The following is a 21,516-nucleotide window of genomic DNA, read 5'->3' as shown; positions in this document are numbered from 1 at the left end:
ATAACTCCCAGTAGAAGTTAGCCGGTGTATTCCCATAACGGGGCCAAAATTAAGTTGGGGGTCTCTTGAAGAGGGAGTGGCGATCACTTTTCATTGAGGCAGACCTCTAGGGGCAGTGTGGGTGTCGGGGCATAAGATTGACACATCTGGGTGTCTGGGTGGGAATCTCCTGTCTAGCAACCATGACGGTGCCCTCCAGTGCCTTCTGAAAGGTTTTAAAGTCCCAGTAAAATGGAGCACTGCTCCATAATTAGGGGGAGCTCCTTGGAAAAAGAATTCTCAGGACTTAGTGTCAAATGAGGCCTCTTTAAGGGTTAGAAATGAAGAAGAGGTCATTTGAGTCACTATGGTCAAAAAGGATAAACCCACTGGGCCATGCAAATTTTGCACAGGAGACAGGTGTCATCTAATTTTTCCACTCACTGGATCCTTAGCAGGGATCCACGATGGAAGGATGAGCATAGTGTCAGACAGTAAATACCCAGGTGAAAAGAGCGAGGGCCCTGGTTCCAATACCAGTGGCTCTAGGGGCCTCTGCCTTTCTTCTCCCTCTTCATCCTCACTAGAGGCGTCGATAACTCTGCCAGCTTTTCCCTTGGTGGCAGGGGCCCTGCGTGAGGTGTGTTGACTTTGATCTGCCCCATGCAAGGGAACGCTGAGGAGGGTCAGGATATGTGGTCTCTCAGAGGAAACGGACATATAGCCTGGATAGATCTCTGGACATTTATAGGTTTTAGGGTCTTTAGACCCTAAAACCAGCCAGTTGGCGCATTTTGGCGCCATGAGTAACAATTTAGGTTCCAAAAACCTGCAATAGCTCCCTTTTCTTCTTGCCACACGAAGTCTTTAAGGAAGATTAGAATTTCAGTTAAAGTGTAATTTCTAATCTCAACTTTTACTTCCTGATTTACTTCGTTACCTTGATCTTGTGTATTGTTACCAGAAAGTTTGTGGAAAGATGTCCACGTGAGCCCTCTAAGGCAGCTGCCTCCCTTTCCAGGGTGTCCTGGTCAGCCTCCCCGGGATTGGCATCTGCCTCCACCGGCACAATACCCCACGGTCTTTAGGAAAGCCGAGGCCTCCCTGGAGCCAAACCCCAGAGACGTGGCATGTTAGTGGTACACAACGGCACTAAGCAAGGCCCAGGAAGCTTCTGTGGGGTTTTACATTTATCAGGGGCTGGCGTACCCCCTCAGGGATCTTAGGACGCCCTGCACAAAATGATCAGGACATTTACATTTGCCCATTAATTGTCTAGCAACCTTGCACCAGAGATTGGACCTGTAATGACCCATTGGGTTAGGGGGACAGAGAGGAACAACAGTGAATGTAGTGGCCACAGAGGTACAGCAAGCCTTGGCTGCATTTCCGCTTTCGTGGTGCCGTTAGTTGCCTGTTGCGTGGCTGTTCACTTCATCCAGGTTAGGACACGTAGTCCTGGTGTGACCCACCACTCGGTGCTTACCTACAGAAATATCCTTTCCTGGGGGAGGAGGATACCGGGCTTAGCTCTCTTGGCCCGAGGCATGTGGACCCTCATGTACGTTTAGTTAGTTATGGTCGTTACAATCAGTGGTCTCATCATCGTGTTAGACCATATGGCCTTGACCATGCTGCTCTGTGGAGATCAGTGAGTGACCTATGGCAGCAGTGCCATTTTGGAATCACACCTGGCAGAGGCTGTATGCAAAAGCACCTAACAGCATGGTGGACCTCCAGCAAGTGGGGCTGCCTTCCCAAATGGTGTTACCCACTTAGGTCAACAACTTAATAAGCTAGTGAAGGCTAAAAGGCACTCCCTTTAGCTAATTGACGTGCAACCATACAACCCTGCCACCTACACCAGTTGTATTGATCTCAGCCTGTTAATAGCGATGCTGTTGGCTACAAATGCCTGGGAGTGCTCACCTGGGCCCATACTACTGTGGCGGGCCCCCAGACATTTCCTCCACAGGAGACGATGCTGCGGCTGGACCAGCCCTTGTGGGTCTTATGATTGCTGGACGCACCTTAGCAGCAATCATCAGGGACTTTGAAAAATCAAGATTTATTACTCCCAAGTCCTGGAGAGTACATGGCACTCTGAGATCCTGGGTAGAGAGGGGTGAGGGAGTGTGTGGACCTGGGGCTCTGCCTTTATTGGGGTCAAGGGTGGCGTGCCCAGGGTTTCATGGGTTCACTCTATCAACAAATGTGAAACAAAAGTGGGAGTTTAGGAGTGGAAAGGGAGAAGCAGGGTCACTCCCGCAGTCATTATCTAGATCACTCAGGGCTTTCTAAAAGGGAAACTTCATGAGTGGGGGGAGCCTGCTTCCTTATTTAGTTAGTTTGCGACTAGTCGTGTCGTACAGCTGGTAGTATGTTTATTCAAGATGGATGTCTCTGCATGGATACCTTGGCAATCAAAACTGAGTGTCAGGCACTTATACTACACTCACAGAACCAATTTGGAAAAATATGTGGCTAGGCCTCCTAAAGCTGAATACGCACATAACCTATGAGCCGGCAGTGCCTCTCCTGGGTACATCCCCAACAGAAATGAGTGCACGTGTGCACCAAGAGAAATACGTGGGAATATTCACAGCAGCATTATTAGCAATGGTCCACGAGCAGAAACGGCGTGAACACCCCCAGTAGAATAAATAAATACATTATGGAGCGTTCATAGCCTGGAGTGCTGTATACAACAGCGGTACACAGGCCGCAGGGATGGATCTCCTAAACATACTGATGTTCCTAAGTAGCCATACACTAGAATAGACCCCGTGGTTCCATGTACATCGCCTGCAAACCGACCAAACTAAGTGATGCTGTATAGGGAAGCATACAGCGACGGTAAGAGTGTGAAGAAAAAGAAGTGGTTACCAGAAAAGGCAGACCTGTGGTTGGCTTGGAGGGAGTTTTTTTGGGTGGAGGCGATGTTGTATATTTAGACAGGAGATGGTTACACAGTGTTTGCTTTACGTTTCCATTAAGCTATATGTTTGTGGTTTGTGTCCTTTTGTGTGTTTTTCACCTAAGAAAATATTTTAAAAAGAGAATACATATAAAATATTGTCAGTTTTTTAAGTACACAGTATTTTTTATTTATGGGCACGTGCAGAGAAAACAAGCATAAAAATGTGCTTGGGAAGGACGCACACAAATTTAGATTGGTGGTTTCTCTGGGGGCAAGAAGGAGATTGTGATGTAGCTGGGGCCTTCATCTATACCTATATTATTTTATGACTTTAGAAGAGGCAAGATCTGAAACAAAGATGGCAAAATAGTAACATCTTCAATGATTATCTTATGTTCGGTACATTTCTGCATGTTTGCTATGTTTCACAATTAAAAGTAAATTTAAAGGTTAGGAAGCTGGAGATAAAAATTAGGTGTCTGATACAACTCTACCACTTGATTTCTTGTCCTGCAGGTACCTGAAGCTCTTCACTTTTCTGCCCCTGCCGGAGATTGACCACATAATGCAGCTGCACGTCAGAGAACCAGAAAAGCGGGGTCCTCAGAAACGACTTGCTGCAGAGGTCACGAAGCTTGTTCATGGACAAGAAGGGCTGGATTCCGCTAAGAGGTGGCCTTTTAATATAATTAACACTTAGTAGTTATTTAGTTAATAGACTTGAGAAAATGTAGAACTGCACTCCTTTAGAGTTGTCTTTTACAACTAATGAGGATTATCAGTATGTGACTTCACTGCTTTAAAATAGCCTCCTTTAATGGCAAGAGTATCATAAATTCAGTTTATAAATTAGGCAGATAAATGTTGCTATTACAAAAACGTTACCTAGAATGTAGTGGGCACTTCCTAACTGGTTACTGGGTATTAGAACGTGTATCTGAAGAAGCACTCACATGGCTGCTCTCAACATGTCTTCCAGGTGCACACACGCCCTCTATCACAGTAGCATCGATGCCCTGGAGGGCATGTCTGATCGCGAGTTAAAAGAGTTGTTCAGAGAAGCTCCATTTTCTGAATTAGTTCTTGACCCTGGAACAAGCGTCCTAGATACCTGCCGCAAAGCAAATGCCATTCCCGATGGTCCCCGGGGGTAAGATTATTTAACTGTGATTCAGTTAATTCCACGTTAAACATTCCAGTTCACAGCATGTGTTTCCAGAGAGTGTTTACCTGGTAACACCTTAATGGCATCTCATTCCTTCCAGAAGTTGGGTTAGTCTGAGAATCAAGTGAAAATAGAGTACTTGTTGCTGAAAATTCCTCAAATTTTCTATGAAGTCTAGTAGTACTATACTGTTTCTTGTTCATTCTAACCCAATCAGTTTTTTTCCAGCATTGGAAAAGGCTTACATTTAAGGGACCACTATATAAATACACTAGGATTAGTCAGCTCAGGGATGGTCACAATTTGAGATCACAAGAACAGAAGCCCTAAGTGAACAGATTCACACAACCCCTGTAAATTCAGCCTGTATCCTTTTTAGTTTGGGAGTAGAAGGGTTGTCCAACGTATTTAAAATAGTTGAGTTTCTGAAAATGAAATAAGCGTATGATGTAACTTCATAAGACTATTATAAACTACACACTATTCCCCTTGAGAATTGAATTTTCTTATTCAGGAAGTTGGTAGAATATTTAAATTCCTTAATTATGTAGTATTACTAGGGGATAAGATGTTCCACAAAGAAGTTATTTGGCATGTGCTTGATGCTTAAAAATGAAACCGCGTGATGTAGAAGAAGCATTAGTTACCCGGCAGACCCTGGGGTGCCTCGTCCACAGGAGTAGTAGCATAAATCAGTTATCAGTGTGGGCTCACAGTGATGAAGGACATTTGTTGTATTGTACTTACTGGAGTTTAGGGTTTTTTCCAATTGTTTTAGATTATTTGCCTCTATCCTAAACAGCCTTAGATTATAGAGAAAATACTCATTATCTCTCTGTGCATCACCTGCCACTCCACCTTAATGATTTCCTAATACACTATTTTATTTAATATTCACTGGTTTGAGGCTGGTGTCATATGTATATCTCCCCACAGTGAATCACGGATTCTAAGAATTTTCCTCACTATGGAAGCACTTTTCATTTTCTAAACTGTTCTATTTACTGATACTGGAAATTTTACTGCTACTGACACCATATTTAATATAGCCAGAGCTCTAAGTAATACCGACATTTTTTTTAATTGTATAAGCTAAGTAAGGTGGATTTGTTGAATTTAATCAAAATGTAGAACATGATCTGGAAACTAGGAAACAGCCTAAATTAATATTTCCTAAGAGAAAGAAATCTGTCTTTAAATAGAAAATCTTTTACTGTTGAGTGTTTATAAAACCATGCATAGTAATCATTTATTAATTTCATTTGGTAACATACTCAGATAACAGAAAACCAACATTTGCTTTGCAAAAGGACTTCCAAGGCCTTTCATGGAAATCCTCTTCTCAAATCTCACCTCACTCTAGCTACTCCCATGTTTTCTCATCCTGTTTGTGAAAGTAACTGCTACTCATTCTTTGCAGTTTAGGTGACCCTTCTTTAAAGAAAATTTCCAGCCCCCACCCCTCAGTGTGTTCCTAGAGCAACCTCTGGTAGCTCTTTACAGCATTTAATCAGTGAGTTCTAATTGTTAATTCGTTTGTCTGGCTCTCTCTACTAGTTTACAATACTACCATGTTTCCCCAAAAATAAGACCTAGCCAGTACATCAGCTCTAACGCGTCTTTTGGAACAAAAATTAATATAAGACCTGGTCTTATGTAAGACCTGTTATTATATTATTATATCATACCCAGTCTTTTATTATATAAGACCCGATGTTATATTTTATGTTATATTGGACTTGGGTCTTATTTTAATACCGGGTCTTATATAAAACCAGATATGATATAGTAAAATACTGGGTATAATATAATTATATTTAATATATTATATTAAAATAAGACCAGGTCTTATATTAATTTTTGCTCCAAACGATGCATTAGTGCTGATGGTCCGGTTAGGTCTTATTTTCAGGGAAACACGGTATCTATATTTATTGCCTAGTAAGGGCTCTATAAATGTTTATTGAATGAATTGTATTACTAAATGATTTGACTAAAACCTGTTTACATAGGCCAACAAAAATTCTGTTAGTAATCTGGGATTTATTAAATCAGCTATTGATTTTCTATTTCTGAAATCAGCCAACGTTTTACAAGAAAATTTTTGGTTTTAACAAAATTTGCTATTTGCAGTCTCAAAATGTAATTTGCAAGGATTTTCCAGTTTCATAAGCCAGTTTCCTAAAGATTTCTATTAGATAACATTACAATAGCAGGTCCTCAAATAGTGTATAGTAATAACATTGATGAGAAAAAAAAGTTCCCCAGCCAGGGCCACTGTCTGTGGAGTTTGCACCTTCTCCCCATGTCTGCGTGGGTTTTCTCCAGGTACTCCTGGTTCCCTCGCACATCCCAGAGATGTGCACGTGAGGTGCACTGGCGTCTCTACTGTCCCAGTCTGAGTGTGGGTGTGAATGCGCCCTGCAGTGGGTGTCGTGTTCAGGTGAGTTCCCACCTGGCACCCTGAGCTGCTGTGAGAAGCTCCAGCATGAGACCCTGAAGTAGAATCAATGGAAAAAAATCATATCTTGTTTTTATCTTAAAAGTATGTATACCTCACATTTGTTTCTATGTTTAATATTAGAAGTATTTTGGGTCTTTAGAAATTTGGTGATATTTTTGTGACCAGAAATATGCCGCAGGAACTTGACTCATTATCAGTCAGCCTGTGGTAAAATTGGTTTTGTTACATGTTGTTTCACTTCAAGTTGCAGTTTTCAAGAACCTCTAAACTACACTTAGTGAGGACTTACTGTAGTTGTGACTTGTATCTCATTACAAGCAGCAGTGTCCTCCTCTTATTTCTGGAAATTTCTTTTCTGTGATTTTCTTTTCTTTGTAGTCCCCAAGGTAGTGGCAGCCCTCCAGAAAATAATCCTTCATTATTCCGAGTCACTTCATTTTTAAACCACTACTAATGATTAGTTCTGTGAAGACCTAAGAGATATCCCAACTCTTTTTCTCCACTAAACATGATACCTATTATGCCTTAAACCTGCTCTTTTAAAAGAGCATTAAAGGAAGGCAGAATCTAGTAAGCATGAAGGTAACAATTCAGCACTAAAAGGTTTCAATTGGAGAGCCTCTGAAATTTAAATGAAATACAGTAATGGTGTATCTGTATTATTGGGAGAGAGCAAAAGTGATTGGATTTATCTAGTTACCAAACATTTCTATTTTCAGGTATCGGATGATAACAGAAGGCGGAGTCAGTATAAATCACAGACAAGTAACAAATCCTGAGAGTGTTTTAGTTGTTGGACAACATATTCTTAAGAATGGACTTTCATTACTTAAAATAGGAAAAAGGAATTTCTACATTATAAAATGGCTTCAGCTATGATGAAAAATCCTTCTGGTGGTTCAAACTTATCAGTCATTCATTCTCAAGACATCGGGAAGGTTGGCTCCAGAACTTTTACCTTCGCTTATGCAGATCAACAGAGAATGGAGTATACTCTAGGCCTCACAGTGTGAGTAACTGCATTATTTACATAGATTGATTAGTTAATAAGTGTTTATGTAATGATGGGATATTTTATTTCCCAATCCTTAAACATTACGGACTACCACAGAAAACCATGCTTCCCAGTGTTAATCTCTTATAAAAATTATACTTCATAAAAAAACTAAATGGCATCTTTCCTATCCTATCCTTGCTCTCCTTTTTGGACATGAGGAGGAACAATGAAAAAGAGGTAGTGTGAGGAACTGTGGATACTTTCGCATCAGGCATATAGGTCTCACTGAGCTCACTAGTGTGTATATTGCTCAAAACCAGTAGCATCCTATTAGAAACACGAAATCTAGTACTGGAAATTGATTTGTTTTTCAGTTGAGGAAACAAATATAGTTCTCCTTAAAAGGAAGAAAAGTTAAATAAAGCTTTAATTGGCATTAGAAATTATAAAAGGAATAGTTTTTTTTCAAAGAAAAAATTAAAATCCGTATATGACTTTTCAGAAAGTTTCTCATTCACTTTTCCTGTCCCATGCCTGTGTTTCAATATAATTAAATTTATTCACAGCCTCGTTTTGTCAGATTATTAAGGTAGCAGTATTTTATAAATTTGGAAACTTTTAAATTAGTTTTAAGTTTCAACTTCTGTCCCCAATTAGATTGCAACTTGAGATAAACTGAAAACTTAAGTAACCAAAGAGATAAAATAGAGGCAGATATTATTATGCCAAATATCCAATTACGTGAAAATTTCAAAAGAAATTCAGGTAAAGGAAGTTTCAGGTCAAATTTAAAAGATCTGGTGCAAGACTTACTAAGCTCTACATACATTACGCAAGTTTAATCTCTAGAACTGTTTCCACATCTGAAGAATCAAGGTGATAGCACCCCTATTTCCCTAAGGATCAACTGAAAGACAAGACACAAACATACAAAATGGTTCACAAATTTTTTCTAGAAAACCTTACAGGCAGCAAAGCATGGCTTTAGTGTTCAAATTCTAGCCATTTGCTACCTGGATTACTTGGAGCAAGTCACCTACCTTCATAGGAAAAGGGATATGTAATACTACCTCAGTGAATTGTGAGAATCAAATAAAGTCATAACATTTTTATACGGTATAAACTGTACTATTATGTTCCAAAGTAGATTTACATGTTAAATCTATAGTTTAAACCTTTTTCTGCAAGTAAAGTTAGGAAGAATTCACTTATTGATAACCTTTAATGTCATTTCATACCAGCAGTTTTATTTACATAGCAAGAACATACAGGTATCCATTATAAATGTCATAGATCATCTCCACATTTCAGAGCTTCTCTCAGTTTGGGCCAACAGAGAAAGGTTTGGTCTTTCCATATCTTTCTTGCCTTTTTGTCTTTGTACAAGGTGTATAGTACTAGAAAGTGCATTACCATAGCATGTCTTTAAAGATAACATTGTTAATTAGAAATCTGGAGAAAGGTGTATTATAAGGTTTCTTTCTTTTCACTTACAAATTCAAATTCAAAAAGTTAGAATGGTAGTCATCTGATCTGTCTGAAACAAGTAAATCATGGATGGCTATAATTTCAAAACTGAGGTTTAATGATGGCAGGTGATTTTTAAGTGTGCTAACAAACATTTTGGTAGTATGTATTCTATCAAGATGGCCCTACTAACCAATTGAAAGTAGTTCCATATCATGAGACAGAATCTTGTTTTTTTCCTATTTGGGATTAGTTGCTAAGCTTGTTTCTTAATAAATGGGTACCATAAGCTAAAATTAACAGATACATTCATATTGCCAATAGTACTTCAATAAATGTCACAATTTTAAAAAAATTCAATATCTGTAATATATTACATAATTTATTTATTATCTGTTAGAGATAGAGCCAGATGCCTTAAGGATTTTGACCCTTTCACCTGGGGGATTTTAATAAAATGTATGTATGTTCTAAACCTCACCCCCAAGCCCTGAATACAGTTCAGTAGTCTATAAGCTATTAGGTGTGTGTGTCCAGGTGTGTGTGTTTTTAAATAATAAGGCTCCACCAGCATTTTCACGTCTCTATTCTAATGTATTTTGCTGGTATGAAGCAAAAGTAACTATTGTCAACTAATACTCATAGGGAAGATACGCTTCTGTGATCAGCGCAGTATTTGGTTTTAAGTCCCACCTCCAAGTGTGGTGTAAGTGGCCCAATTTGAAGATGTATATGAATTACTACTATTACATTTGGAAACCAAATTGGAACCTCTAAAACTAAAAGGAACTGGTCATTACCAAGTCTTAGATGGTTGTTTCTAATACAGGAAAATGTAATTCATGCTTGCAGGTAAGAATCAGATATTTTAATTTTCAGTGCACTAGAGTCACGTGGACCCAGCAGGGGAAGGGCCGTGTAGCCACACGTTATGTACACCGCATCCTCATCATTGTCACAGATCCTCTTGTGCATCCCACTTTCTTACTAACACATCAGAGATTGCAGAGAAGCTCCATAAAGCTACCTGGAAGGACAGGTGGAATGCAGTGCCTATGTGAAGAACATGTCAGCCCACAGGAGTTCACAGAGTGCATGCGTCAGTCGTATGAAATGCTGTCTCGGTGCGCTCTTCTTGAAGGACTATCGCGGTAGCTGTAAGACTACTAACAGATCACACAGGTCATCTTATCCACAGGCAAGCTGCTTTACAACTAAAACACTAACATTTCCTTTTAAGCTCAAATGAAACTGTCACAAGACATACTTGATGTATTTTATATATACTGGGAAACTTTAGAAACATCCATTTATTTGGATGAAATGTGTGATTTGTTCTGTAATCAGAGTACAATTTTCAGTTTATAGCCAGTCTTCACATGAGCACATTCATACCATTGTAATACCCTGCAGTTCATAAATAAAAAGCTACTCAAGTAGGCAGTAACTAGCAAGTTGAGTCAACAAAGTCTCAATATTACATAGTTCTCTTCACCAAAGATGAGTCTCTCGGATTTCAGCAATAATTTGACCTGCTCCTTGTAATGCCTGCATTAAAGATACAAATTATAAATGCTTATTAAGTTATATCAAAGAATCTGAATTATGCAGAGTAATCTCTCTACTTTATATGTACCGTGTTCCCCCGAAAGTAAGACCTAGGCGGACAGTCAGCTCTAATGCATCTTTTGGAGCAAAACTTAATATAAGACCCGGTCTTAGAGCTGATTGTCCGGCTAGGTCTTATTTTCAGGGAAACAAGGGTAGTCAATTTATATTAAGCAGTATTTTCTCTGGAATTTCAATCTAATCAAGTACCAAGAAAAAAAAATAGCCATCATATGAAGATTATATATGCAGCCAAGGATCAGGATGCATTTTAAACAATAGATGTTTATATGAATGTTTATATCTACGAAGCAAGTGTATAAGTCAAAAAATAAAGAAACCACAATAATACCTTTAGCATATCAGCTGCTTCTTTTCTACGCTGTGCCATGTCCTCAGATTCAGTCAGAAGATCATCCAATAAGGATGATTTATACAGCTGTCCTACTAACTCACTCTGAAGAGTATCTTTCACATGATTAACCAAAAAATGCATTACTGCCTTTGGCACACTGTAAAACAAAACAGTGAGATGATCCATTTGATTTAGAATAAAGGCCTAAATTAAAAAAAAAAAATCCATGTATTTTCAAAACATTACAAAATCGTCTAGCAGTATTATAGCCTGATTTATATTCATAGTACTGACCTGTCTTGAATATTCTTTCTGACAATAAGAAAGTATGATTTGATGAGTCGTTCAATAACCTCACAATCTCGCTGTTCACGGGCAGATAATTTTCGTGCAACAGGAACCGGCTAAATAGTGTGAGAAAGAGAAAATATTACTTTCGTGGAATTTTATAATAGTAAAATTTAGCATTCAGAGATCAGTTCAGTTTTTGAGACTTCTAGTTCCTTTTGTCTTTTGAAGTGTTTTCCTCATAACTGGTTATCTTACTAGTTCCCACCAGATTCTCCCGGCTTACCACATCCAGCAGGTTCACAGCATGGCCTTTCTGTGGGCTGGCTGGCATCACTGGAATTGGCTTTGATTTTTCCTCAGCTAGTAACTCCTCAGCTTTGGAAGTTTTCAGCATTCCTCGCCAGTTGCCTGTTGTTGGTTCTTGAACAGCATCTCCAACCCCACCCCCTCCAGATGCAACCTGAAAGAAACAGATGTTCCAAAGCCTATACCAACCACATCAAATCTGACACTAACTAAACAAAGTTCATTTTCTTTGACAGTAGTCAAGAAGAACACACATCCAGTACCCAGCTGGAGTTTAATCTATTCCAATGGATAAGAAGGTCGGGAAAAAGGTAGGGTGGCAAGTTTAACTGGAACTCTGAGTTAGGTACAGAGGTTCCGTTGTAAAATGTTTGCTAGGCCTCCGCCAATATTATTTCCTTTTTTCCAACTCCGCTAACACTAGATTGTGGCAAAGTATAAGCTGCCCTTAAAAATAAGACTGCTTATTAAAAGCACAAGGGAAAACAGAACTGCCATTCAGCTTAATTTCTTCAGAGTAACCTTAAACACTGTTGAACTATAATCTATAATCTCTCCAAAAGTTCTGTGAACTCATTATCTCCAAAACTTAAGAGTTTAAATATAAAGTGACCTGAGAAATAGTCAACAAAATATCATAAAACAGAAACTCTTTAATAAAAGAACCAAAACAATTTATCCAGGAGTCTTACTTAGGTTGATAGTGACTTTAAGCTGCCTAAAATGTGGAATGTGGCATAAACACAACGTCAGTGTCTACACTTTTGAGTAAGGATCTGCTGAAAGAAATCTAGTGCTACCATTAATTAGAATTGCTTTTGCAACTCTTTTTCCTAGGATATCTGTTAGTGTTGATTTCTAAAAGAAAAATGAATGTTTAGGATAATGGGGAAAACAGTAATTCATCAACATTTAAGGTCTTACAATGTGAAATGGAGATGACATCCCAAATTTATAGATAGAAATAAATCTATCATATACATATTTAACAGGAAAGTGTTATGGTATCTGTTTAAAAATGTCAGTTTTCAGTATCATTCTCATTGAATCAAAACCCTTGTCTATATTTGTCTCTAATATGTTAGTTAAGATGAGTTTGTTTTGTCTAAATACTATAGGCATGGGGGCAACCGGTTAGCTCAGTTGGTTAGAGCATGGTGCTCTTAACCAGGTTTCTGGTTCCATCCCCACATGGGCCAGTGTGAACTGCGCCCTCCACAACTAGATTCAAATAACTACTTGACTTGGAGCTGATGGGTCCTGGAAGAACACTTAAATAAAAGATTTTTAAAAATAAATAAATAACTATAGGCAGTATGTTTAGATTTATCAAATAAAATCTTAAGGAAAATAAGCAAATTCAGGGTGATGCCATGAGTGAAATAACACTTAAGCAAATGCTTTAGATGGTTCTCTTGAGGTCTGAGCATAGAGGGCTGAGAGAAAATAAGACATGTATCAACTTTCGTTTGAGGTTCAGAACCTTAAATCTGGACAGTAAGGATAGGAGCAAAATGGAGGTAAACCCAGAAATAAGAATGGGTCTTAATAATTTACAGACTCTTAATTTCCCCTAAAAATGCTGAGAATTGACAACGGTCTCAAAGTCTCACAGTTCCCTATTTGTTTTAATGAGCTGTTGAGGCACATGTTAAACTATATATATGGGAAAACAAATATAAGCTGAAGAGAAGCGTAAGAAAGAAGTGTGAGAGGATTATCCATTACTATTACACCTCGGAACTTTTAATGAGGAAATGTCCAAAAGTACAATTTCCATCTCAGGAATCTTAATTCCCTACCAAAATATTAAATTCAAAACTATTCTTGAAGGTAACAGAAAACAGTGGGAAAGCCTATTATTGTTATTATTTAAAACAATGTTAAAACTAGAATTAATGCCATCTTAGAAGGGTTAGACAGATAAGAAACATTAAAAACATGACACAGACAACGAGATCGATGCCACTGTACAGACAGGTTCTTCACCGGTTTTCAAAGTGTTTCAGTCAGAACCAAAGGTACCAACATTGCCATTCTGAAGCAAGAGACTCACATTTTTAGTTTCTCTTCTGCTGTCCTGAATTAACTGTTAAAAGATATGTTAAAACATGCAGTTTAACAAGCAAAATTTCAGTATCAGTAGTGAATTGAAATTCAAAAAGTGCAGGATAATTTCCTCTTTAACTTCTTTTTCTCTGTGCATCTTCTATATCGCAAGCAAAAGCATGTTGACAATATTCTATGAAATATACATCGTTACATATATAACATTTCTATTAAACTAAAATGATCTGACCTTAGCACAGTAGCCCATATTAATATTAAGCTTAGTGTATTGTTTCCAGATGATATTTGCACCACAACTAGGCATGCATACTTAGATTAAGAATCAAAACAGACCTTGCCATCAGCCTCAGCAGAAGCAGCAGGGGAAGGCTCCTGGGAGGCAGGTGCCAAAGCACTTGGAACTTTAGAAGACTAAAGGCAAAAAATGCAGGGGGGAAAAAAATCAAGGATGCCAAAAATGCATTCAGAAATGTTCTATAAATGTGAATTTTTCTCCTCTCTTCTGTCACCTTTGTTAAAGGCTTTCTTCAGATGAATACCTAAGAAAAATCCAAATCCAAAAACTTCACTTTTATTTTTGGAAATTTGGTAAGATCTTTGCTGGTAAAGAATTCAAGGCAGTAGATTTCTGTACATACAAACAGTTTAATATGTGCAACTATTACAGGTATTAACCTGTTAATGTGCATATTGTCTTCCCTCTTCAAAAAAACCTTGTTATAATAAGGTCATTAGTCATTTCAACTAATTTTACAAAGTTGATAAAGTCGCTGTGATTTTCTTAAAAAATAAAGCTTGATGCTTAAAATCTACCTTTAAGCATTTATTCCAATGTATTAAAAATACTGTTATCTTTAAATAACTCAATGCCTGTTTTTAAATTGCATACCTTTACTCAATGAAATAATTCCAATGGAATATTAAAGGAGGAAGAAGAAAAAATTGCTCCTAAGACTCAGTAGTATCCTCAGGCTTACCAATCCATCTTTGTATATGGAATGTGCTTTAAAAACATTGTTTTTTACCTTGTCTCGTGATACAGCTGAAGGTAATTCTCTTGCTAGCCTGTTCCTCCTTTGTTCCTGTAAAACACAACCAAGCAAAACAAAAATGATTATCAAAGCATTGAGATACAAGCCTACTAAAAAACATTCAGCTTAAATGAAAAGTGTGGAATAACTTACAGTATATATCCTCTCACTGTTGGTACTCATGTCATAATTATATTTTAAAACAAACAAGAAATCATTTAACCCAGTGCTTCTCAATCTTTTTTCTGCCCCAACACACCTGAGGGATACAATACAACGTCAGTAACAGCGGCTCCCTTATACCAGGCGTTCTCAAATGAGGGGCAATGGACTGACATCTCTGCCTTTCCTATTAAGGTAAAAACCACTAATTTTGTATACAAGTCTTCAGCATGCTATGTAGAATTTCAAGTGCACAGATCACAGAAAACTAAGCAAAGTCTTTAAAAACCACTCTAACCTGCACAACTCTGTGTTAAATTCACACAATTCCCACCCACAAAACCTTATCTTTTAGAAATATCTATGGTGGAGGTTATTCTGAAAGAATGTTCCATTTTCTTTATCCTAAGCTATCTTCAGGAAATAAATGTAGTGTTGAAAACTGGTAGTCTGTTCTATAACCTGGCTAATTTAATAGACTGATCAACTGCCCACTCTTCTAATTTACAAATATTATCAAAGTAACTCTAAAGCCAAAGTAACTGATCAAGTCAAATCAACAGGTACCAAACACCTACAATATGTCAAGCACCATAACAGGTACAAGACTCGAAAAGACAGAAGGATGTAGTTGTTAATATGGTTCTCTCACACACAATATCACACAAAATATCAAATACAATGGAAAGGCATTTAGGTTAAATACAATTAAAATTGTTTGTAAATAGCATTTCATGAGGACTCTAAAACTTTCAAAAAGTTGTAAGTAAACAAAGCTTCACAATGTTTCATGGTTAATAAAATTTTCTGACTGAAATTTGACCCATTTTCATTTTTTCATGGGAGGTGATCCAGTGATTAAAAAATACAGCAGATAAAAACATGGATTTTAACTATATTCAGAATAAAAAGTTAAAATGTATGTTTTGAAGGGGGACACAAAGTAAGAGACGGGGGACTCCAAAGACCAGAAATTCTCACCCTCGTCTGTTCCCACCAGCTACAGCCTTAGCTCGCCTGGAGTCCAGTAGTTCTGGCTTCTCTGCATAGGCCGCCAACTCTTTCTAAGCCTCGGTTTCCCAATCTGTTAACATTATCTACCCTCACAAGGTTGTTGTATTAAATGAGAATCCGCATAAGGTTTTTCAGCACAGAGTCATTAAAACCAGGGACATACTTGTCTATAGAAAAATACTGATCTGAAATCATCATAAATGTTCTTGTCAGTAATTACAAAAACTGTTCCAGACACCTATTTTCCATGAAGTTGGTTTCATTGTCACAAGAACTAAATCCTTATCCTAAGAATGTCTACATGATAATTAACATAAATATTACCTAGTTTCCAGGTGTTTTAAATTAAGTGCCTTACTCTTGTGCTTTTTAAAAATTTTTCTGACAATAGGAGTTACCTCAGTTACGTAGCTAACAAACAGTTCCTTGTACCTGTTAAAGAGAAGGTGCTTGTTTCATCCAACAGTGCCCAGCAACATAAGCACTAAAATAACAGCTGTTATTATCTGTGGGCCTCAGGTTCCTTATCTGTTAGTTTAGCCAAAGGGTTGAACTCAACAACCCAGGGTCCCTTCCAGTTCCCAAATTCTGTTTTTACAATATTCTTTCCATCCATATGCATAACACGAAATGTGATAGAGAAGGGGACTCTGAGGTCTTACTGTATTAAGGACTAGCAGAAAATTTTACTGTTCTTGGATAAAAGTGGCAGAGGAAAAAAATAGCAGATAAATTGTGTCCACCAGCTTTGGCTCCGTCTGTGATCTTATGCAACTTCAACATTAACCTCAAATGGAAGAAAAATCTATGAAATGCAGCCACCCCCAATAGTGGTAAAAGGAGTACTCTTCTTTTCCAAATTTACTATAATTTGGGTTATTTTTGGAATGTTTCCTTCACAGATTTCAGAGACAAATGAAAACAATTTTAAACATTTGTTTTATACACTCCAACCTGAATAAACTGCAAAAACAGTTACTGAAATGGAGCCAGGCAGTTCTTCAAAACTAAATCAGTGAATCCCAGATTCTCTGAATCAGTTCCATAAGCAGAAAATGAGAATAATGCCTCCAGATGGTTTTGAAAACTAAATATGAGAAAACAAAATAATGCCCTTGGCATATTTCCTGGCGTATAAGACAATAATATGCTGCACGCATGTTTATTACCCTTTATTTAATATATTTGATTTAACTGAGTTACAGCAGATTCTTCTCTCTCTCAAAAAAGGTAATTGAAATTGTACTTACCTCTATATTATTGTTCATTAGCCCACAAGCATCAGCAAAGTCTGGATGTTTGGTGTTAATATAAGCCAATTCAATTGCCACTAAGTTATGGACCTAGAAAAAAATAAAATTAGGCTATATACAAAAATACATCAACCTAGTTTTAATTTAGGAAACTATATATATGTTACGAAATACAAAATTCTACACGACAGCATAGGAAAACTGATGCCTAAATAAATATTTGATAGTTATACCGAAAGTGGTAAATCTTATGACAAATAGTAATTTGCTCTATCTTCCGAATTATTTCTATTTCAGCATCTAACATTACATTTCTAAAAGGGGAAAATTACATTAAGGTAGTTGGTAGTATTTTGTTAGATTCTCATAAAGTAGGTAACTTTTCCCCTCTATGTTCCAAGGCTTTGTGCAACTTTGGTATTAAAACTTCAGATCATCCACTATTCCATGTCAAAGTTTTAGGTCACTTTCAACAATAAGAACACATTTCATAATCAGATATAAAGATGTTAATTTTATTTAGGTAAAAGATACATTTAAAAACCTGAGGTAATGATCAACTAACCTTAATTATGAAGCACCTAGTTTAAATATTATATGTGGTTCAAAATCCTAATGAAAGTAATCAAAAAGGAAAGTTAAAATTAATTTATCCAAGAAAGATTAAAGTAACTTCTTATTTGCCTTGTCCTGACAAATCTCATGTATCAGAACAGCATTAAAAGGTCAAGAACCAGGTGAAAAGGATCTTATTCAAATGAATCCCAATGCTTTTGTGGTATCAGTGTCTACCCACTGATCAGGCTATGTTCTTACTCTTCTCAGTCTGGGGGCTATGCGTGCTAGGGAAACCAAGCAGCAGCACTTACATTCTCTATTTCCATGGTTTGTACTCTTAGTAAACCTCCATTGGGGCTCACCATCCTGAGCGAAGGACCCAAATGCACTTTTAGAAAGGAAAAAAACCAAACAAAACAAAAACCACCCAACCAACAATTAGGCATACGGGCAATTTCAAATGCCTATGATTCTGCAAATTTCAGGACTTTTATTTTTAAGGATAGCAGCAACCCATAAAATAGGAGCACGCAATCATATTAAAGTATTAGGTAATCAAACAAGCAAACTGTAGAAGTGGTCAAATTATCCTGATGTATACCGTCAGTTAAAATTAGAGCTTGCTATAAAGGCTCAGTTTACTGGGGCTAAAGATAAAAATAACTTTCCATTAGCTCAGCGCCAGTACACAATAGAGCAAAGCTATTTACAACCCTCAACAATAACTCCATTCTCATGAAAACCATTTTCATATGGCTGCAGGCTAACAATGATTAAAATACAAAGAAAAATGTACTTTGAATAAGAATTATTGAAGTTTTCTTTGAAATAACACTGAAACTCACTTTTTCTTTCCAAAACACCGGGAAACCTTTTGCCCAATCTCTAACGTAATCATAATGCTGTACAAAAAATTGTTTATTAATAGTGATTACCATGATGATTTGTGAAATAACAGCTCACCATTTCATTTGTAACTGGCAACCGTTTACGAAGAAGACAAGTCACTACTTCAACTATGGCATCATGAAGTTTAGGAAACCGCAACAACTCCTATATGTGATAGAACAAAGAAAAATGTAACAGTCTATTTTGCTTAAAGGAAAATTAAATAACTACTGAAATACTAAATTAGATTTGGAAGCAATCCATTTAAGTATACTATTTCAAATCACTTTTAGACAATGGAACTGCAGTTTTTAACTTTTAGCCCACCTTATATATTTCTTCTCACTCCATGAAATGCCACCGCATGTCTTTTACTACTTAATATGAAACCCGTAAACATTTCTCAGTTACCTGTGTACTGTAATTGCTACAATGCTGAATGATCCTCTGCATTTCCTCATGAACCAGTTCCACACAACGGAGGCTGGGCTCTTCCAGGCGTTTGATCTGCCGCTTGACGAGTAACTCAAATGAAACTTCAGGGACAAACAGAGCTGGACGTGGACCCTAAAAAATTTTTTGAGCTCTTAGCTAATACACAATTTTAGTTCATCCCAAAAATTAAGTCACATTTTCGCATTTTTCATGAAAATTTCCTAATTTCCAGTGTGAGAGCAAAGTAACAAGCTGTACAATATGGGTTAAAAAAATAATAAAGGTTTAACCTCATGTCAAAAATATTCTGAGTTAAGCATACTCACAGTAGCATTTCTAATGGCCGTCAAAATATCAATAGTGTTAAGGCCACCTAATGGGTCAACAGATTCTAGCGTTCGCCCAAAAGTCTCATGGAAAATATAACAGATTCTAGCACCACCGCATCTGAAAGGCAATGAAGTATATGGTTTCTGGTATTACTGAAAGGGAAAGAAGCTACAAGTTAGAAGTCTTTCTATGAGCTTTAAGCTTGTCTCATTTTCTGAGTACATCTCAGATAAACAATTACATTTACACCATTCTTATTTCCACGTTTTCTCAACTCCATTTTGAACCAGTTTCTAAGTTTTTTTTTTAAATGGAAAGGAGTCATTTGCGTGTATAATTGGTAAAATCTGAATAAGCTCTGTGGATTGTACCAATGTCCAATTTCTCATTTTGTTACTGTACTACCGTTACGCAAGATGGCAACACTGGGTGAGACAGGGTGAAGGGTGAACAGGACCTCCCTGTACATTCATGTGCAACTTCCTGCAAGCCTATAATTATTTCAAAATGAAAGATTTGTTTTTCAAAGTGAAAGTTTAGAGAAGTGGACATTCTTATATATTGCTAATAGTAAACAGCACAACCTATTAATAGTACAGAAATAAGAGACTTTGAGGATGCTATATCCTTTGATCTAGTAATTCCATTTCTAGGAATTTATCCTAAGGGTTTACTTGGATACATGCCCCAAAGATAGTCCATTGCAACATTGTTCATATTTGTGTATAACTGAAAATAAATTATCAATTGTATGGGACTGGTTCAACAAATTATAGTATATCTAAAAAATAAAACACTATGTACATCTTAAGATTGATAATACAAATGTATATAATTGTTTGTAACATATTAAAGAAATGATTCCAAAAGAGCATGTATAGCATCTGATTTTGAAAGATGTAACACAGACATATTGATGCTTTATAAATGCAAAGAAAAATGTCCAGGTTACTGCCAGAGTTATCAGGGATTATTCCTGGATGATGAAATTAAGAGTAATTTTGTTCTTATGCTTTATTCTTTTTCCTTATCTATATTTTCTTATTTTTTTCAAGAACAATTACACTGTTATATTAAAGAACAAGCATTTTCTAAAAAAATTAAAATTAAAATTAAAGACACAAGCATTTTCAAAGTTAAATTATGAAATATTCTTAAATGCTTACCAATTAAAGTCTTGTAAAAAAAAAAACCCTGAAGTTTTCACAATGCTTTACATAGTTTATAAAGTGTTTTTACACATATATCAGATATCATTCTGTCATTTCTACAAAATGATATTCCTGTTTTATAGGTAATAAAATCACGATCAGATGATCTTGGAATATCTTTTTCCCGTAACAAAAGATAAAGTGACCTATCAATCCAAGCAGCCAAATGGATAGAGAAATTTCTTACTTACAGCTCTGAAGTTTCAATATATTTTGCAGTGCCTTCAATAGTGTTACAATATTCTGTGGCAAATTTGGTAATAAGCTGGAGTAAAGTCGCACTTTTATCATCCACAGGTTCACCATAGCTATTTAGAAGAGACTGGTATTGAGCAGCTAGAACATTTATTCTGGTTTTCAACTCCGGTAAGCAGTCTCTGATGTGATGCATCAGTAACCTAACAAAGGTTATACAGGAAGGATTTTAGAGTTAAATTGTGAATTTTGAAGACCCAAACAAGTCAAATTTTAAAAATGAAAATAACAGGGAAACCAGCCAAATAATTTGTCCTGGCAAGAAATGATGCAATCTTAGACTAGAGGTAAATACTTGAGTCTGAAAAATAATGACAGGAAGGAAATTGTCTTGGTCAATGCTCTTTAAATTTGCCTTCACCCATCAAACTGTAGCAATTGCTAGAGAACTTTCAAATGTAAATTGAAAAAATTATTTTAAATTATTGTAATTACCTCAAAGAAAGTAAGCTACTCAATCCAATTTTACCTACATGATTTTGGTTCCTGACTTCTCTTTTACAATGGGTACTCAGCATAATGAAAATCTTACGATCCAAGTCCATCAGCTTTTTAGTTATTTAGGGAATAAGATAAAAGTAAGAGAAAACAGTTTTCACTTCAGTCATTTATAAATTACCTAGAAAGGTCTTCCAGTCCCTCTACCATCAGTAGATATTCAGAATTCAAGATACATAGCTTAAATTATTTTTATGAATAGGAACAGAAGACATGCTAAATCAAGATAGATTATATGGAAATTATAAATTTTAATTCA

At 36.8% G+C, this 21,516-nt stretch overlaps 2 protein-coding genes across 12 annotated transcripts in view; one reads left to right on the top strand and one right to left on the bottom strand.

Annotated features, from left to right (window-relative positions):
* The window catches only part of YARS2 (tyrosyl-tRNA synthetase 2), a 42,484-nt gene that overhangs the window by 5,620 nt on the left and 15,348 nt on the right, over positions 1 to 21,516 (top strand). The window contains exons 3-7 of one of the 4 annotated variants that reach the window (XM_081060672.1): positions 3,416 to 3,571; positions 3,879 to 4,049; positions 7,248 to 7,537; positions 11,789 to 11,863; positions 14,143 to 15,010. In XM_081060672.1, coding sequence (XP_080916798.1) covers positions 3,416 to 3,571; positions 3,879 to 4,049; positions 7,248 to 7,407 — 487 coding nt within the window. In that variant the 3' untranslated portion in view covers positions 7,408 to 7,537; positions 11,789 to 11,863; positions 14,143 to 15,010. Of the gene's footprint in view, positions 1 to 3,415; positions 3,572 to 3,878; positions 4,050 to 7,247; positions 7,538 to 11,788; positions 15,011 to 18,996; positions 20,159 to 21,516 lie in introns of those variants that run through there. The other 3 variants (XM_081060671.1, XM_081060674.1, XM_081060673.1) reach the window with 3 other exon arrangements.
* The window catches only part of DNM1L (dynamin 1 like), a 51,746-nt gene continuing 38,958 nt past the window's right edge, over positions 8,729 to 21,516 (bottom strand). For 2 of the 8 annotated variants that reach the window (XM_081060663.1, XM_081060665.1), the window contains 12 exons: positions 20,696 to 20,902; positions 19,290 to 19,410; positions 18,940 to 19,095; positions 18,604 to 18,693; positions 17,080 to 17,172; positions 14,648 to 14,704; positions 13,956 to 14,033; positions 13,609 to 13,641; positions 11,530 to 11,706; positions 11,250 to 11,359; positions 10,953 to 11,112; positions 8,729 to 10,540 (listed from right to left, as the gene is read on the bottom strand). In XM_081060663.1, coding sequence (XP_080916789.1) covers positions 10,484 to 10,540; positions 10,953 to 11,112; positions 11,250 to 11,359; positions 11,530 to 11,706; positions 13,609 to 13,641; positions 13,956 to 14,033; positions 14,648 to 14,704; positions 17,080 to 17,172; positions 18,604 to 18,693; positions 18,940 to 19,095; positions 19,290 to 19,410; positions 20,696 to 20,902 — 1,339 coding nt within the window. In that variant the 3' untranslated portion in view covers positions 8,729 to 10,483. The remainder of the gene's footprint in view (positions 10,541 to 10,952; positions 11,113 to 11,249; positions 11,360 to 11,529; positions 11,707 to 13,608; positions 13,642 to 13,955; positions 14,034 to 14,647; positions 14,705 to 17,079; positions 17,173 to 18,603; positions 18,694 to 18,939; positions 19,096 to 19,289; positions 19,411 to 20,695; positions 20,903 to 21,516) is intronic. The other 6 variants (XM_081060664.1, XM_081060666.1, XM_081060670.1 and 3 more) reach the window with 3 other exon arrangements.

The sequence above is a fragment of the Rhinolophus hipposideros genome (genome assembly GCF_964194185.1).
Source record: "Rhinolophus hipposideros genome assembly, chromosome: 9".
Taxonomy (NCBI): Eukaryota; Metazoa; Chordata; class Mammalia; order Chiroptera; family Rhinolophidae; genus Rhinolophus; species Rhinolophus hipposideros.
This window is presented reverse-complemented; position numbering and strand designations above follow the sequence as displayed.